Here is a 19792-nt window from a genome sequence, read left to right on the forward strand (position 1 = left end):
TACTCTTTGAGCAAGGAAACGGCTGGACAAGATTGCTCATAAAGCACCATGGCTGTGAACTAGGTTTCCTCTCTTTATGACACATGCATCAAAGACACATCCCGACTTGTTTTGTTTTTATCCCTCCCTTCTGGCCAGAGATCTCTGACTCTGCAGTGTCAGACCTCTGCCTCACAGTCTGTATCCTGATGCTGTTCTGCTTTTTAACCAAGATGCACAAAGCTCTCTCTAGGACTGCCAGAAGACTCATCATGGGCTACCACGGGAGGTAGCCCTGTGGGGAAATTCAGTCAGCATAGTTCACTTTAGTTTTTTCCACAATAAAAAAAAAACAGCATTTCTTAGATTATGTGCTGGAGATGGCACAAACAACTAAGTTTAGGGCTCTGTTTCCGTTGTTGTCCTTGAAAGAATGACACATGAATACAATTAACGTGGCAGAATCTAACAAAGGCATTTCTAGCAATTACGGTAACAACAGAAACTAACATAACATAACGGAATCGAACAAAAAAACATGAGGAAATTAGTAAAAATCCGAATTTAACTTTCATACTAAAACAAAGTAGATTGGCAGTGCATTATATCAACGGGCAAACTGTTCCACTCCACGAGTGTCTAAATCCCCTTTTGCCACTCATTGTGTGGAATCTAACCGAACTAAGATTAGCCGCACCATGTGTTGCAACACAGCTGTGTCTCCCACTGACATGTGATAAATAATTTGTGATGTAGTCTGGAGCCCTGGTGTTAATTACTTTTTATGTGTTTTGATTCTGTCTCCACACATTTTCATAATTATGTTCTAATGTCTTAGTGTGCGCATTTATTGATCTCACTCTTACTCATTAAAGTAATTTCTCATCAATGATGTTAACAAGGCAGTAAAATATTGAAGTAATAATTAATAATTATTGTCCTGTAACCAACTTCCTTTTTCTTGGTAAGATACTGTCCTCAAGCAACCAGTCAACTATCATAATGGGATGTTTTCCTGTCAGGTTTTTATGAAAACTATAGCAGATGCTATATTGTTTCTGTTGTAACCACGTTATATACTGTTGGGTAGTTTAATCTACAGCAATGCATCATGGTCTATAAGATCATTATATGATTGCAGTGTTGCTAAAACACTGTTACGTCAAGACAGACACTTTTTGTTGTTGTTGTTGTTGAGTCAAAACCAGATACACCCTCCCAGTTGCCTACATTTTATTCCTGTTTGAGCAATGCTTGTTAAAAACTACAGTGCCCGTCAATTTTACGAAATTGCGTTACTTTAAAAATGAAATATTTAAAATAATAGTATACTTTGTTAAAGACTTTCCTCTCCAGTGGGATTCAGCTGGTGCTTTAAAACCACAAACAGAGAGGCTGAAAAGCATTGAGGGATGGACTAATGTATTGTCGGTTTTGGTCTTTTCATTACATTTATTGACAGTAACAGAAACAGAGAAATTCACTAGGCTTATCCCTTTAAGCAGTAGAAAAGTAAGCAGCCTCTCGACATAGTCCAAAAATGACATGCGTACCAGCTATGAGTTTATCACATTGATATTTAACTGTTCTCTTTCCATTTAGGTTTTATTTTGATACATTTTTTGTCTAAAGCAAGCATTTGGTTCATCAGAGCCTCCACTGTATTTCCTGCTAAAGAAGCTTGAGAAGCATATTAGCCTGATGGAACAAGGGAGGCATAGGATAACACTTATAATGCGTTTTGGGGGGCATTGTGTCACATTAACATCCCAGTAAAAGCTGTCTGATTGAATTATGGTGAGACTTAAAGCGCCTGTTGAGAATGTTCTTAGTGTAGCAAGACGCTGCGTTGTGAAAGACAGACAGAGAGAGGAAGAGAGAGCGAGAGAGGAAAGAGGAAAGTTCATTCTTAGGATGTTAATGGCACAGTGTCCATGTTCTACTGCGTGCCTGTCTCTTTTCATCAGCTACAACCACACTGATGCAAGAGAAAAGAGTGTGCTAGCATGTCAGGCTGATGATCTTAGAAACTGCACTTTTATGGCATACAAAATTTTAAAAAATTTAGACTCTTGTGTTATTTTTTTCTTTACTGTTTGCAGATACAGTGAGTCTTTAGGTTTTAAGCCATCCTAGCAACGTGGCTGTATGGCTGGGAAGGTCTGTTGGTCAGCGGTTCATCACTCTGGTCCAGGCTGAACTATCTGAATAACTTTTGAATGGATTGTCATGCAGTTTGGTAAACACATTCATTGTTCCAAGAGGATGAACCTTACTGACTGGTGATACTCTGACGATTCCTCTAGCACCACCACAGGGTTCAAATGAGTGATCTTGAGTGAATGTCTCAAAAACTACTGATTGGATTTCTCTGATGTTTGTTTCACACATCTGTGTTACCCATACAGTGAAATGTAAAAACGTTTGTGATCCACTTGCTTTTCATCGCCGTCATCAGGTCAGAATTTCAATGTGGACAATACTTTGGCTTCTAACAAAATATCTGCCAAACTAATGCCAACACACAAAACTAAGACGGTGAACATGTTAATTAACGTCTAACTAATCTTTCTTCTTTACTGAGCAGCAGTAGTAAGGGTTTTACTTTTTAGCAATTGGATGAACACAATTTTCCTCGTTCTTTCCTAGTTTTATGTGAAAGAAATTATTTTTGCCTCTGCCATTGTTTTGTTCCCAGGTTCACACCAGTAATGGTGCTTTCTATTCCATTCTGGGTTTTTACATGCACCATCAAGCCAACAGCATGTGTTCATACTTAACTTAATGAGGCTTAACTGCGGTGCCCTCATGCAGTCTTAACTTCAGGACTTTAATAGTCTTCATCTAACTAAGCCAAATTGAAGCCACATTCATTAACTAGTATACATTAAGGCCTCATCATTCACACCTACATGTAATTTAGACTCGCCAATCGACCTACCCTGCATGTTTTTGCACTATGTGAGGAAGCTGAAGTATCGTTAGTACCCACAGAAGCACAGGGAGAAAATGTAACACTCATGTTTTATCTTTTTCTTTTGGCAAAAGCAAACATCTTCTGTAGCAACAATCACAGTCGTCTGCTTGAGTAGCACTTTGATTGCTTAGAATAATGCTCATTTGAAATAATTCTGTGTTTTGTAGCACTCTGTTTTGCTTCCTGCTGGTTTATTTAAAACAATGTTTTGGTCTAAACAGAATTCTTTGAATGTGTTTTACAAAATTCCTCAGTACTTTACAAAAAAGATGGACTGGAAAAAGATGATTTCCATATGGTAATACAACACGTCTGTAGTTCCAAATACTTCATTCTTAGGCATTAATGGTTTTGAATTCATATTCCGTTTCAGGAGATGAGAGGAATGAGAGCATGTTTGGAAAAAAGTGACAGAAGCCACACATGAAAGTATTTCAGCAGAGGGGTCACTGCGTGGGCTACCCTGCGGATAAATGGCTCATGTTCCACATTATATTAGAAAGAAAATAGGCAGCCTTGTGAAAGACAAAATATAACTGGTTTGGGGTCATTCAAAATAAGAGAGTGAGTTAGGGTTAATACATAATTCATATGACCTCTCCACTCATGATGACCTTTTTTGGTCTACAGCCCCTCCCACTGAGGAGTGTTACCATGGCGCCAGGGCCCAGAGGAAATGGAAATTGTCAACAAAGAGGCTTTTTGTCAGTTGGGTTTTTCTGCAAGATAAGAAACATGATTGTTTGGCAAAAATAGCTCAAAATTGCTCCTCCCTGTGATTGACTGGTGGCAATCACATGCGTGAAAGCTTTATGTAATCACAAGTTTATATTTGGAAGAGGGAGATCCAATTTTTTTTGGCCTCTATCATGTGACACTCTGTAAGAGGAACTTTCTTGCCTGTCTTGTACTCATCAAGTGTCTGCTTTTGGTGTTTTGAAAGCTGCATCAGTTTCAGTAGAAAGGTCATACTTTGTCACATGGCACATGGCCATCTGAATGGGAGTTTCTGCAGTTGTGAAACTGTCATAAAACCATACAAGTAATTTAGTTGTAATTGCTCGAATAAAAATGATATCTATAATGTCAATCTCAGTTTCACCATGCTGATTTGAAGGAGTTGTTGCATTATCCACCATCTACAGAGCAGCTTCAGCATTTGTTTAGATCATCACCAAAGTCCTGCTCTTTGGTGTTTGGATAAGGAAAGACTGAAATGACCACATTATGACTAAATAGTATGATAATAAAGAAAGTGACATATCAGTTACATTTTCCCGTTTAATTAATAGAATTTCTCATCTACATGTAGATTAAGGTGCACTGCCCCCTGTTGGCTTGAACTAGTACATACACGGGTCACAAAATCTGCCCCATGCTTTATGTCTACTGCAGATTTTTGGTAATTCTAGTTAATTTTATTGTGTGTTATAGTGTTATCAGTGTTTGCTGAGTCATAAGGTAGGAGATGATACTAAAGTTATGTCCAAACTTTTTGATTTATTTCTAGTGTTTTTCATTTCCCAATGTTCAATGTTGGGCGTTAAAAACAAGATGGTAAGTTTCAAGCGTCCGCTAATATTTTCTGACATTTTATAGACCAAATTATCAATGAATTTATCAAAAAAAGATAAATTCATGTTAACTGATTATGAAAATAACCCTTAGTTGAAATGTAGACTAATAATAAGCAGAATCAGAATTTACAGATCATTAAGATTTTAATTAATTAAGATTATGTCTTGGAAAAAAAAAAAAAAAAGCAAAAAAAGCAATTTTGGTAACAGTTTGTGGATTCACATCCTGTCTCATTTTATTTACAGCAGAGCTGAAAGCTTAGTCAGTTAAAAATACATGACAACTTGAATTCTATATTTTTTTAGATTTATTGTTTGAATAATTATTTTAAGCAAAAATGTCATTTCTTGGCTTTCTTAGTCCTCTGTGACAGTGTCTCCAAGGCCCTTTGCCCCACAGGTTTTAGATGTTTCCCTGCTCCAACACACAAGATTCAAATGATCTGCTCAACATCCAGCTCTGAGAAGCCTGATAACGGCCCATTCATTAGAATCCGGTGTGTTGGAGCAATAAACATCTAAAACCTGCAGGACAGTGAGCCGCTGCCGCCTCACTGCACTGTAACAATAAATGGAATATCTTTAGGCTGTGTCGTAGTTGCAGTAGCTTACGCAGTCTCCTCCAAAGTTGACATATGTATAAGCTGCACAATGGCACTACGTTTTTTTTCATTGTTTCATTCCCAAGTAACGACACCTGAAGAAAACTTTCACCGACACCCAGAGCATTTTCAGACGCATTTAATATTGCAACTTGCATTTCAAAGACATTGAGAATCCAAAAAGGAACAGACCACCCACAGAGAGAGCATAGGCAAAGAGCTGTAGTCTGAAGAGACCCTCCTCAATATTCTTAAAAGGACGGCATAGACAGAAAGGAAGCCATGGGAAAATACACTTGGGTTGTTTTAAGTCTCCCCACGTGCTGCACCTCACATCTCTCACAGACCGACACAAAACATGACCAATCACTTTACAGTTCCTTGCTGCTCAGCGACTTTCACAATGTTTAGCACTTTGTCATGTAGTATTCACATAGATCAACATACACTACACATCTCTTTGAGGTTTAAAGCACGGCTGGGTCAAACTATTCCAAATGTTTGGTTTAATGTGGAGTACCGGATGGATGAGGGATTACTGCCTCAGAAGAAAAGCTGTTTCACATTCAGATACTTTCCCATGAATCAAACTACCCCTTGATATTTTTCTATGAAACATTCTGATTCTTCATTTTGACTTGCATGAAGAAACAAACCATGTTTTGTAAAACATCTAAAATAACTGATAAAATGGGCTGTTTTTTTGTTGCTCTGGCATTAAGCAGGCACTGTAGCACCACATTTGAGTGTTGTGGTCTTTGCCATTATAGGACTCCTCTACTGTTGGACTTTTCCTGTGTTAACTGTGCACCTGACACAGGTTGTCTTGAAATTGTACTGGCTCTACTGCATTTAGCGACCATACTTTTCTTATGATCACCTTTCAGTGCCTTCAACTTAGGGTTGTTCTACTTTCCCTCTTAAAAATGTACATATGGCACTGATTTGTGAAAAAGAATCTCTAATCTCTAATATAAATAAAGCAATAACCATACTCTTGAATATTGCAGATTCTTGGCAAAAGGCTTAGTTTATGTGCTTTTTAATGTGCAGTAATTTTAGCAAAATACTTTTTGCTGTCTACAGATAAAAGGCAGACTGTAGTAAAGTTACATCCATGTTAAATGCAGTTGCATACCACTTTTTTGAGGTACAAAAACGACTGTGATACGTCTAACTGTGAAACTTCTGCCTGAATCCATATTAGAAATCAACCCCTGTGTCATCACCTCGGCCTCCGATGCTTAACTTTGCTTTCTCCGCATTATGGCTGAAGTGATTCATTCTCTTCCGGACAATATTTCCATTGGAAAGAGTATCACAATCGTGATGGGCATGTGGACAATGAAAAATAGTTTAAATATCGCCTCTAATCTCAGGTAGAAGTCATCAATAAATGAAAGTATGTACTGTATATTAAAAACAGAAAAAAATCTTAACATTCCTGTCGCGTTCTCCAAACTCGCATGGAATGTCATCGTCAATACATAAATACTTTTACAATAACTACAACTTTTAAAAATATTATGTGGTCAATCCAAAATAACACTTAAACATTTAAAGTACAGTATTATACAACAAAACTAAAATAAGAGACCAAGGTTGAAACAACACTTCATGATAAAATAATTATCATACATGATGTGAAATATACATTATTAATCTAACATTTTCCATTTACAATTTTCGCCCACTGACATACAATATATTACAGCGAGGATGGAGTCTCAGTTAATGGTAGGACAAGTGCATAGCAAAATAGATCATTTGACCAAGTTAAAGAAACACATAAAACTGACAAACCAGCTTTAGAAAACAACATTAAAAACCATGTTTAAGGCAAATCTCATCATTTAAAATTGGCATAGTCTGAGAAAATGTCGACAAAGTCTTGTACCACCCTGTAGCAGAAGTCATACTGTTCCTGTAGGATAAAGGGGGAAACAGAAGAGATGGATTAGGTGGTCAGTTTCAGACAAAGCAGAGGCATCTTTTTTTTTCAGATAATGTAGGATCCACATCTGCTGATACTTACCACCGTTTGGACCATATGAGGCCTCTGCATGCGTAAACTCTTCACAGTCTGGAACACGTCCATCAGGCCTTCTGCCTTGACTCGCTCCAAGATATTGCTCAGTGCAATGAACGTACCTGTTCGCCCTGCACCAGCACTGCAGCAGGCACAATCACAAAAACTCTTAGAAATTCATTCAAGCAAGAACAGTGGCTTGCAAATACAATGTGTTAAGCTGTCGTATGCAAAACTGTGCAGTAGACAACACAAATCTGAAAGTGGGACTTGAAGCTACCTGCAGTGTACGACGATGGGATGGTTCCCAGACTGCTGCTGCTGTCTCTGCACTGAGGCGATGATGTCGATCATGCCCTTCCCCTCGGCCGGGATGCCGATCTCCGGCCAGCCGTGGAAGTGGAAGTGCCTGATCACCCTCGTCTGCTTCTCCTTTGAGAGGAAACGCACAGGCAGACGAGATCATAATACCTCTCAAATATGATTTATTAGCACTATATGAAAGCATAATGGCAGGTGCAATGTCAGTGTAGGTTAAGTGTGCAGTAGGTGAGTGGTAGACTGATGGGTGCTGCTACAGGAGGCGGGAATGTACCACTGAGCCTCTGAGAGGTGATGTGGGTCGAATTTAATGAAATATATGAGATGGGAGGCTCTCACTTGATAATCCTAAACACATCCTTCCCACCACATTTCCTCTGACAGCCAAAAGAGTTTTATGAACTCAATTGGACTTTCGCTCTGCTATAATACACTTAAGTGAGATCCTGTGTAGCTTTACAAAGTGAGAATCAAAAATGCTGTTAAAATTCGTGAAGCGTAATGTTTGCATATATCCAGCGATTAAGTTTAATTTTCTCAGTCTGTGACTTGTTAGCAGATTCGTCAATGAGACAAACCCCAATAGACTTCTCAGATGGCTTAATTTATGTAACAGTTTGAGGCTTAACAAGGTAAAATGATCTAATCACAAAAATGCTAAGATTACAAAAAGCTCCTTAGCATTTTCCTCTTTCCTCCTCCAATTAATCATCTCATAACCCACAGAAACACTGCAGTTAACGACTTAACTGCATATCAAGTGATAAATAGCAGCTCCACCTCCACCAACTACAGCAGTAAAAATGCTGATGACAATCAATGTATAAAGATATGGCTCACAGGGACCATTTTTCTGTAGAGCAAGTGCTTTTACTTTTGATGTTCAGAGTAAACTTTTTTGATGATGCTTTTGTATTTATACTTAAGTGGGATTTGAATACAGAACTTGTAATGCAGTATTTTCACATATCTGTACTTTTACTGGAGTGAATGATGCGAATACTTCTTCCACCACTGGAGAAAAATGAAAGAAATGTGCAAATGACACTATAATGATTTAGAATAGAACCAATCTCACTGACTCAAAAAGGAAAAGAACTGAAAGCATCAATGGAGTTACATCACAAGGGCCAATAAATGTCTTTTCATCCTGACAGGCAAATGTAATGTGGCATTACTGCCCCATTAACCACTGTGTGATAGTGCGTGGTTAATTTGCTTACCGGGACAAAGGTGAGTACCAAGTCTCGTAGACTGAAGGTGTCACACAAAGTGTCTCCCTTCAGCTCTACCGTGTAATCTCCGTAGGTGACTGAGTCCTCTGTGGGCCAATATTGGCAACATTTGTCCTGCAAAAACAGTGTTTGCAATAAGCCGAACAGAGAACCACAGCTTCATATATGAAATGTAAATATTCCCAAGTATTTTTTTGTCAAAATACTAAATACTGTACATGACTAGACATAAAAGTAAATTGCTGTGACGGAAGCAGAGAATCAGATGGCCATGGTTATTACAGCCATCAATCATAGCTTGCTTGCAGCCACCAGCTATCGCAGCTCACCTGCTCCCTCTCCTGGAGCTCAGTGAGCATGACAATGGAGTGACATTTCCACTCCCACACCATTCTCCAGAAGTCCTCGACTGTGTGAGGCAGTGGGCCCTGGGTGGCGATGAAGTAGTCCTTCTGTCTGTAGCCCTGTGTCAAAGCCAAGCACACACTTCTTCAATCATATGGGTCAAGTAACGTGTTTTAATAGCAATACCTGTGCAACTACTGCAGATATAAAGGCAAGAGGGAAGGCTTTGAGTATTGCATTCTGCTTACATCTATAAAAGATGCATTGATGTAATCGGTGAACTCTTGACCTCTTCTCATTGAGAGAATAACTCTGTTGAAGTCATCTGAAATAGGAATAGAACAGGAAACAGCTCAAAACCACTCAGAATAGAGCAGCTTATAAACACGTTCACAGAGAATCAGATATACGAAGTGGCCATTATTGAGTTATTGAAAACATAGTGACAGACAGCGTAATCTGGAGGTCAAAATCTGCCATGAGTTGATGTATGAAACAGGCATCTATTTTTGTTCCGCAGTTCTCCTTCTTACTCACATGGAATAATTTGCAGAACTCTGTTCTTCTTCATGTTGGCAGGAAGGTTCCCCGTTCTCATGTTCTCCTTCATTATACGCATGTTGGTCAGTTTCTGGGCAGAAGTCAAACAAGCAAAGTCAAACATACAAATCTGCAAATCTACAACACAAGTTACACTGATATACACTTGATTGTAAATCACATTTGGTGCTTGTAGATGAAAGTTAGTGGATTGCTGTACGGATGATGGCAGAATGAGAAGCATACATGTTACAAAGGGAAATACAAACGGTAGCTTTCTGTAAGGCTTTCTGGTTCCTCTACAAGTTCTCCCACTGCCATTTTCTAACACAACTCATTTCTTTTATCGGTAAGAATTGTTTTTCCAATAATAAATATAGGCAGGGAAGTTTATATGTATAGCACCTTTTAACAAGTGCTTTGTATGTACATGTTGGTAATGATTATTCAAATCTATCATACCAGTGTTTAGTGTATTATTTTAGTTTTTTGGTTTAACTGCTTAACGACTACAGATGGAGTAGCTAAAGCTGGTACATGTCATCTTTTTTGCTTGAGATGATCTTTCTGTAAATGGTTGTGTGTTTGTACAAATATATTTGATAAAATTAAAGAATAAATACATAAAGTTGTATAATTCCTGGTATTTGAACGGGTTAATTCCTTAGCCATTTCTCAGTCTGGTATGTACCGGTCTTGATACTTGATTAAATGTGATCTCTTTATTGAAAATAAGCCTTAAAGTTTACCTTAAACTCTTCCTCTAGGCCGACCCGGTCACCGTTTGCAAAGGTGTTGTGGAGTTTGTGCAGATGTCCTTCCAGAGACGACACGTCCAGCTCCGTGTCTCCATAGAGGTAGTATTCAAGCAGGGCCTGGTAAATGAATGAGTACTGCATCTGGGGGGAGAAGACGCACAAACTGATTAACACACACACTAGGCATGGGCACACCGATGATTGACGGAGGGATGAGTCACACTGATAATTTACATATCAAATGTCATGTGTGGCTGACACGATAAACAAGTGAGAACCCTCCAACTCACATCTGTCTGAATAAGCTGCGAGCGCTGCTCTCGTATCTTCGAGACAAACCCAAACACATCAACTTTCTGCTCTGCGTGCATCATGTCGATCATGGCATCTATTACGATGAAGGTTCCCGTCCTCCCGACACCGGCGCTGCAGGCACACAAAGCAAACCACAGACTGAATGAGCCACAGTCCTCAGCTGACACTTGCATGTTAATAGACAACAGCAGTGAGACACAGGGACATCTGTGCTTGTAAACACATGTATTGCTATAGTCACTCAAAATGTTTCCAGCCATAGCTGACAGTTTGTTTTCCAGCCGACACACAAAGCAGATATTTAAGTCTAAATATATTTATCTCCATAGAAACAAATTGGATAATTTAACCATTAAAATGAATGTTCAGTCAGAAGCAAGTAAACAACAAAAAAATAAACAAAGACCCATGAGCTCAGTGTGCTGGTACCTGCAGTGAACCACAACAGGTCCAGAGAAAGGAGGATTGACCACCTTGACCTTTTTGAGGAACTTGAGCATGCCGATGGGGGAGAAAGGAACTCCAAAGTCAGGCCAGCTGGTGAAGTGGAGCTGGGTGACCAGCCTGGGAGTCTTAGCAACATCGGTGGCTTGCTACACGGACACACACACATGCAGGCAGACACATGGTTAACAGTGTTTACAACACTTTCGTAGCAGGTTTGACAACACAGCAGTCTTTCCCCAGGGTGCTCTTTTGATGAGCAGTGACCTAGGAACATTTTCTATACCATTGAGCAAGATTTTTTTTTTTCTGATAAGTTACTTAGAAATTCAGAGCTGTTAAGAGATGAGAAATTCTCTTGTTGACAAGGAACTAAACCACAAATTCACCATGCAGTAATGTTTCACAAACCCCACACATGTTTCTGTTAATGTTGTTTTTTGATGCATAAAAACTACACAAAAACTCACATATTGTACACAGAACTTGCGTATGGTGTAGTCCACGAGGACAGTGAAGTCTTCTACCGCCACCCTCACATTCCCATAGGTCCAACAGCCCTGATCTGGCCAGTACTGGTAACACTTGTCCTGGGGGCAGACGACAGCCATTACTCAATGAATTAAATACCTAAAAAGGAGCTGTTCCTCTAATGCGTTCAAGGACTTCCCTTTCGAGAGACAAAACGGTTCGAATACAAAAGCACACATGCTTCAATTTCACAGCCAGTCAGTCCAGATTAGTGTGAGTGAGAGAGGTGAAACCACTCAATGTACGTCTTTGCTGGGTGATTATGATACTGCTTCAGAGGACTTAATTCCACATTATGTAGCCATTGATTTCAACTCGTCAGCACGTTGATTTAAATCTTTGCCAATTCTCTTCTTATTGATCTTTTTTAGCCTTTCTCCCTCCTCCTTGTTCAGCGAATGAGCTCTGGTTCACATAGTTCTCAATAAAGACTTCACAGTTATAGCAGAGAAAGAAGATGTCAGAGGGGAGATTAGAGGTGTGAAATGAATAGCATAAATTAAACTCTGTGGTTTCACCTTTGACCATAACAAATGAAAACTATTTGAACTGCGTTTCTTCACAGATCTTTTTGTGATGCTCCATTAATCCCTACAGTAAAAATCAGAGCAGAGACTTGAAACCCAGGAGCTCAAAGGAATGAGTTATCTTGTACATGGAAACTGGAGCAGAGGAGCTGAGACACATTTAAGAAATAAACAAGTCTGAAAATCACTCACTTCTTTCCTTTCTTTCAGATTTGTCAGCATGACAACAGTTGCTACTTTCTGCTCCCATATCATTCTCCAGAAATCTGCTACCGTTTCTTCCTTTGGACCTGTGAAACAAAAAAGTTCAAAGATTATTATGGTAATAAATCATTTATGTATCAAATCTTCGCAGTCTCATGAAATATCCAAGGTGTCAGCACAACAGGTGTAATTTCCAGAGTCTTACCTTGTGCTGCTATGAATTTGTTCTTTTCCGTGAAACCCTGTTAGAAAATAATATTGATTAAGAATATTATATGAAGCTCGGGAAGAGCTACTAATGCACCTTGTGGTGAGATTATTGCTTCAGCCGCTGTTTTACAAAGTCAGGAATGAACTTTGAATCTCAACTTTTAAGACAACATTGAGGAGTATTCCTTGAACTATACTTTCATAACAACCAGGCAAATTTCACTTGCAGAGAACAATTATGTGATATGATCGAACGCTCCGGAAAAACTAATGTATCTTTCAGTGAGATTGTTACCAACCAACCAATATTATGTTTATTTATGAAACAGTGGAGATAAACATACATCAGAAATTAAGATCACATTTGTTAGTTTGGTACAGTTAGTGTCATCCACGCTCAAGAGAATGATGAAAAAAAGCACAACTCACATCAATGTATGAAGAGTTTACATAGTCTGTACAGGGATTTCCTTCCAGCTGAGTCAACACCACTCTGGAATGATCATCTGTTGGTGAAAATACCACAGGACAGTTTAGAGGGTTATACTGGAAACACGATACAGAGTCTGCTGCCTAGGCAGGGAACATAGAGCATTAAAGGAATAGTTTGACTTTTTTTGGAAATACGATACGATATTTGCTTTCTTGCTGAGAATTTGTCAAGAAGATCAATATTAGTCTCATGTCTGTAGGATAAACATATAGCTTCATCCAGCAGCTGCTTAGCTTAGTATAAAGACAGGAAATAATGGGGAAATGTCTGAAGCTAACCAAATCCAAGGGCAGTAACTTTCTTCTGAAACTGCATCTGGCAAAGATATTGTCTAGCACATGGCCCCTGTATATAAAATGAACACTTCAGATACAACATTTTAATTAGTGGACTTTATAGGTGCTGGCAAGAGTATTTGGTTACCTTTTGAACAGAGCCAGGCTGTTTCCAGTCTTTATGCTATGCTAAGCTAACCACAACACATTTACCATACAGATGTGAGAGGGGTTTCAATCGTTTCATCTGAACCCTCAGCAAGAAAGCCAATAGGCGTATCTGTAAATGCCCAGCCACTCGTTTAAAGATCAAAATGTATAGGTAAAGAAATAAATGAGACAACTGATTATTAATGAGTGATGAGTCATAGGAACTGCAACTGTGAAAAGGAAGAAGGGTGAGGAGCCGAGGTGTTTCATTGTAATTGAATGCATGAGCTGCTGGGGAGGATCTAGTGTATCTGAACTGAACTGAACTCATAAAGACGTAAAGACACGTGCGCACACACAGACAGGAAACTGTGAGCTCTGGGTGTGAGTTCTGTTCCGACAGAACAGAAAGTACACTCACAGGGAAGGATGTTGGGGTATCTGTTCTTCTCCTTGTTCTCGTCCTTGTTGGCCTCCTCGTACGTCCCATGGGCATTACCCCCTGGCAAGGACTGTAAAACGAAAGGATAGTTTGATTGTACACCTTCCATATTGAGAAACAGTTAGACAGGCTGACTTTTAACTGCTCCTTTGCATTGTGTGCTGCTGTATTTAAGGCTTTGTTCAGCCTCAATGTCAGCACTTCCTCTGCTACCTCCAGCAAACAGTCCTCCATTAAAAGCTGAGAACTTCAACTTCCTCTGTCTGTGCTGACAAACTGTCTGCATAAAATCATACCTCTATATGTTACATGAACCATGAGTCGTACACTTTGACTCAGATCCTCAATCATAGACACAAATAACCAGTAGGGTATTTTTCATATACGTGGGTGTGTGCACAGTATGTGTCATGGACAGTGTGACACATACTTCCAGTAGTTTTCCTGAAAATTTTAAGTGGTTTTGTTGCCATTTTAAAAACACAAGTAAAAAAAGCTGCATTTCACATTTTGGAGATATTAAGTTACATAAAAATATTATAGGTATTTTATTATTTACAGTAATTGCTATTGAAAAATGTAATATTCTTAACTAACAGGCATTGTTGAATAGAGCTTTAAAAGGTACAGTACAGATCTGGTTATTGCTTAATGCCTAAAAGGAGTCCAAATTAGTTTAACCTCAAATCGCACTTTATGAAAAATTAAGTGTCTGTATGTTCTAGCATTTGTACAGAATAAAGTCGACTGACTGACTTATGACCACCTGTTACTCTAACTGCCAGGTGGAGAAGGGGATGCTTACATTGTACTCCTCCCTGAAGAGCTTGCCATCGTCAGCTGAGCGGAGCCTGTACTCCTCCTCGAGGTGGTCCACCGGGAGGGGGAAGTAGGTCTTTGAGGCTGAGGGGGATCTGGGCAGAAGGACCACCGTCTGTTGCTCTGTGGGGATAAGAGTCAGTGGGTTTATCATCCCTGCTGGACTAATTTGGGTTTAACATCATGATGGGGAATTATTTGTTGTTTTAAAAAAGGATTTGATTTAAATTAGCTAATCACTCAATTATTGTTAGATGACTGACACAGAGAAATGAATTATGAAATAAGATTGGGTTTAATTAGACCAGTGGTTCCCAACATTTTGTCAGGCATACACACAACTACCCCTTTATGACACCATCTGTTTCAAATGAGTTCATTTGAGTTGATTTATAGAAGCTGCTACAGTAATGTCTACATACAACAGTCACTGTCTGTGCTTGTTCAGTTTTTTTTTTTTGTACTACCACTTGGACTGGGAGTACCTGGATGTTTAAATCATTAATCCATTACTTGTAACTATGTTGACAAGTTTATTCATCCCTTCTAGCTATTATTAATTATTACTTAGCTGACAGTGAGTGTTTCAAGAATTCAAGGATTTAAGAATTAGAGGATATTTATTGTCATACCAGCACACATTTCCACATGAGATGGCATGAAATGTATTATAATTCTTTTTTTTATTATCATTATTGACTAAAATTGAAACCATTTAACCGTTACTTTTTAGTTAATGATTTAATGTATATAGCTGACTATTCCAATGGTTTATCCGTTACTTTAAGACAACTTCTGTGTTCGCTTGCTATGTGTTGCACTCTCAATCACAGCGCATAATGTTCTGTCGTTACAAGTGACTCAATATATGATTATATATTCTAAATAAACTTGTAATTTCTACTTTTTCAATTCGCAGAAGTTGTGGTGCAACTACTCCTGGTTGGGAATCACTGAATCAGACAATAAGCTAGTCGAACTACTCTGCAAGGATTTTAAAACCAGCTAATTTAACAAAAGGAGTATTCATTAAGTATTCAATAACAACCAAACATCAACAGATGTTAGAGAACCAAAGGACCCCAGGGAAAATCCACTTACAGCACCCTGTAGGTAAACCTCTCTTAAACACCCGACTAGGCACTCAGTTAGCACTCACAATTTGGAAAAGGTAGGTTGAAAAAGTAAAAAAGTGTTAGTAATATGAGGTTGCTGATGCCGCCACCCTGTATACCTGACCTGGTGGTACAGTGGTGTATAAGGACTCAGTACTGTATCCAAACTCTAAAACACAACACATATCAAATCAAATACAGTGCACACAAACACACATGTACGCAGTCATAAAAGCAATGCAAACATGTAAACATCATGTTCATGAGACAGAAACTAATTTCTGGTCCCACATGACATTTCTGCTTTCAGTTTTATCAGTTAAAAACAGAAAACAGCTGGATATTTCAATAAAACAGAGTAAGAAGTAGTAAACTATACTATAGGTGAAAATTAAATATAACATTACTCTTATATGAAAAAGTTGACTATGTGTCATGTTTGCAATGACTGTAATTAGCAGCTCAGTTAATACTTTCATATTTACACAGTTACTTTTGGGTGTGCTGTGTTTTTTCCAGCCATATATCCTTGTGACATTCCTATCTGCAAGAATACAACTGTACACTCCATTGTAATGTCAGATAAGAAAATACTTCCTATAGAACACACACAGGTTCTCAAGTCGTGTTGTTTCCTGTTAAGTCCAGTAGCTGCTTGCACACTTCACACTGGTCGGTGTTGCTCAGAGCTCAGGGACAACTGCTGTTGATCTTTGCACCAGCAATGGTGTATACTAATTTTACATGCATTAAAAGTGATAACACATGGTTTTGTTTTTCACATCAACGACAGGAAGTATAATACAACCACAATGCAGTGGTGGGACGACCTGCACATATAGTCACAAACACCTCCAGAGCGCCTCCTACTATCCGTTTTAACTTGTTTCTTTTTCTTTGCCTCGTGTTTCTGTCAGTTTCCTTTACAGTCTCAGTATGCTTGTTTTGACTTCCACTCTGTTGCTCTTACAATCTACAATCTGTCTTGCTGTTTCTCACAATTGACAACAATGTTACCTTGTTCCTCCAGGATGCCATTTGGTATTTTCTTGTCAACTGTTGTGACGACTGCTTTTGTCTGGTTTTTTAACCTAACGGAAAAAATACAATAAAATGAGAAAATGAATGACACAAAACGTATGATCCAATGATGTCCTTGTCAAAAAAGCTCAACATTGATTAATTAGAGCCAAACAATACTTAAGATCTCCCAAATAACGTAGGTAGCCATGAACAAAAGTCAATCAATCTTACCATCTGAAACTTGAGAAGCTATTCTTTCTCATTAGCTGATATCTGGGAAAGACAACGCTGTAGTCCAAATGTGGTACAGAATTTGTTCTATGCTCTCTTCTGTTGGTCCGCTGTCACAGCCTGGCTGCCTGTTCTCTTCTCACTAAGCACGAGAGGGAGTCAACTAACAGCACTTCCTGACGGGGCTCCGCCTCAATGAGTGAAGGAGGAAGTGTTTGTCACCCTGAGCTCTGCCCCCGAGCCTGGCTCACAGCCAGTTAGGGAGGCCCAGGGAGGGGGTGAGGTAAGGAGTGGTAGGTGAGTCTTTGCAAAGGGGAGGAGGGGGGGGTTTACCTGAGGAAGTACCAGGTTAGCAGTCCAATGATGAGCAGCAACAGGGACAGGACCAGCACGGTGGGGAGGATGTGGTGGCTGGGGGGTGTAACGTCTTCTGAGGAAGGAGAGGCAGAGTTCAGTGAGCACCATCAACAAAGAAGCAGGAAGTGGGGGCAAGGCCGACGATATATGTGCATGTGTTTGTGTGTGCAAACTCTTGGCTACATTCATGTGTTTGAGCCATGAACTGATAAAACAATCAATACTTGGCACGGCACCACACCTCCCATGTTCTCTACTGGCCTCAGGCCTGATTTAATAACTGACTTCAGCAGAATTTTGTCTACAGAGATAAGTATCAGCTCATTTCGTTCTGTCGGTATGTCTGACAGAAAATGAGAGGCTCTAAGAATGGAGACTCAGCCAAGAGTCGCAGCCACACAGCCAGCTATTAGCTGTGTTTATAAAGGCGCACAATAAGCCATAAATTACCGTCCAGGGCTGCTGAAGTTCATTGTGATCCGGTAATAACAAGGCTGTAGAAAAGGCTATTATCAAGCAGATGCATGGGCTGAGGAAGATGCATAATAATCATATCTTATGGAAAAGTGATGACTGCAGTGGATAGCAATGGGATTTTGTTGCCATCTCAAATTGTTCAGTGTTGCTCGGTCTCACATGTCGAGGTGCATTGCTCTTGTTATTGTTCTTACCCCGTGTTTGGTTGCCATTGCCAGTGGAATTAGATGATGTTGTGGTTGCCACCAAAAACAGAAGTGGGACCATTGTGACTGCAGAAAAACAAAATGAAGACAGATATTAAATTTAGTGTCAGACATGTCTGCAAAGTCAGGATTCATGAGAACATGGGGGCTGGATAATATCACCATTTAGGGAACACAAAATCTATTGACAGATCTGACGCATATTTCTTTATTCGTGACTGCTGCTTTCAGGAATGTGCTCACCATCTCAAAGTTCATGGAGACACAATGGAACAACACACTCATATCCTGGTCACTCATTAGTCCTGTCATAAAGCTTAGAGTGTAATGCCGAACATGTCCACGTGGAGGCACAATACACCAATATTTGAAAAACAAGGCTGGCCACGATAGCATGCTCTCTATCCAACCCATTGAGAAAAAAATTCAAAAGATATCATCCAGACGAGGAAAAAATGTTTACATTTCTAATTAAAGTTTATATAAATAGAAAAACTGTAAACCTGAGGGGGGTACGATGTGTTCACAAATATCAGCATTGCTAACAACCAACTCAGCGCAATGCCTCTTACTACTCTAATGAAGCACATGCTCATGCTTTAATTAGTGCATTATCAGATCAGAGAACTTGAGTAAATGCTGCTCTGAGCTGATGACAGCTGTTTTCCTTGAGCTGTTTCCGTGGCAATGCCATGCTGAAACATGCGATTTCCAGGACATAGCATGTGTAGGGTCTTCTAGTGCTATATGTTAGAAATCACAACGCAGTCACACATATAACATGCATGCCAACAAAAGGCCTGCACAGCTGACATCGAACTACGAATGAGTGCTTAAGCCAAGCCAAGCCAAGCCACACTGGATGAATCAGATGGGGCGCGAAATCTAGAGTCAGACAGCAAGAGGCTCAACACCCAACATCCTCCAGCTCTGCTCTTTGCCACCCTTCCCCTCCTCCTTTTGACATCAACATCACCCCAACGCAAACTCCAATTCAGATACACACAAAGACATACACAGGCACACCAACACCCACAGCAGACACGAGCTCTGTCCAGAGCCCCCACACACAGTGACATCCAGGAGTCTCAGCTGAATGACTCTGATCATCCCCTCATTTTCTCCTGGGAGAAGAATGCAGAGGAGGGGAGGATAAAGGAGTATCTCCGATTGATTCTCGTGTTCGAGCATTCACAGTGCGTTTCACATCACATTGATTTAAGCACCTCTTTTCTTTTGAAAACTGCTGATAACATTTGAACACCAGTAATCCTTGAGATGTTTGCAGTTTTAAAGGTGTCTTTTATTTTCACAAAAGCACTCTAAAAGTTGGAATATAAGCAATACACACCTACACAGAGCTGCTATTCCCCCAATAATGAAGCATAGCAGAGTGTGCTTTGTCTCCCCAAGACTGCAGGTGTGTGTGTGTGTGTGTGAGAGAGAGAGAGAGAGAGAGAGAAAGAGTGTGTGTGTGTGTGTGTGTGTGTGTGTGTGTGTGTGTGTGATGCTTTGCAGCTGCGGTGAAAAGAAAGCCCAGGCCAAGTGCATAGTCAATGAAGACACTGTGTTGAAGCCTCCGCGCTGTGCCGCAGTGTCCTGTAATGTGT

At 39.7% G+C, this 19792-nt stretch overlaps 1 protein-coding gene across 3 annotated transcripts in view; it reads right to left on the bottom strand.

Moving 5' to 3' along the window:
• Positions 1 to 5258: 5258 nt before the first annotated feature.
• Positions 5259 to 19792, bottom strand: part of ptprea (protein tyrosine phosphatase receptor type Ea) — a 50290-nt gene continuing 35756 nt past the window's right edge. The window contains exons 3-21 of one of the 3 annotated variants that reach the window (XM_070851359.1): positions 18171 to 18248; positions 17476 to 17569; positions 16906 to 16979; positions 14760 to 14896; positions 13934 to 14024; positions 13024 to 13100; positions 12590 to 12626; positions 12373 to 12470; positions 11593 to 11712; positions 11108 to 11271; positions 10654 to 10789; positions 10355 to 10504; positions 9603 to 9696; positions 9314 to 9390; positions 9050 to 9184; positions 8709 to 8834; positions 7445 to 7596; positions 7171 to 7306; positions 5259 to 7059 (exon numbers count right to left, since the gene is read on the bottom strand). In XM_070851359.1, the coding sequence (XP_070707460.1) occupies positions 6985 to 7059; positions 7171 to 7306; positions 7445 to 7596; positions 8709 to 8834; positions 9050 to 9184; positions 9314 to 9390; positions 9603 to 9696; positions 10355 to 10504; positions 10654 to 10789; positions 11108 to 11271; positions 11593 to 11712; positions 12373 to 12470; positions 12590 to 12626; positions 13024 to 13100; positions 13934 to 14024; positions 14760 to 14896; positions 16906 to 16979; positions 17476 to 17569; positions 18171 to 18243 (2046 nt within the window). In that variant the 5' untranslated portion in view covers positions 18244 to 18248 and the 3' untranslated portion in view covers positions 5259 to 6984. Of the gene's footprint in view, positions 7060 to 7170; positions 7307 to 7444; positions 7597 to 8708; positions 8835 to 9049; positions 9185 to 9313; positions 9391 to 9602; positions 9697 to 10354; positions 10505 to 10653; positions 10790 to 11107; positions 11272 to 11592; positions 11713 to 12372; positions 12471 to 12589; positions 12627 to 13023; positions 13101 to 13933; positions 14025 to 14759; positions 14897 to 16905; positions 16980 to 17142; positions 17266 to 17475; positions 17573 to 18170; positions 18249 to 19792 lie in introns of those variants that run through there. The other 2 variants (XM_070851358.1, XM_070851360.1) reach the window with 2 other exon arrangements.

This window comes from Pempheris klunzingeri, chromosome 20, assembly GCF_042242105.1.
Source record: "Pempheris klunzingeri isolate RE-2024b chromosome 20, fPemKlu1.hap1, whole genome shotgun sequence".
Taxonomy (NCBI): Eukaryota; Metazoa; Chordata; class Actinopteri; order Acropomatiformes; family Pempheridae; genus Pempheris; species Pempheris klunzingeri.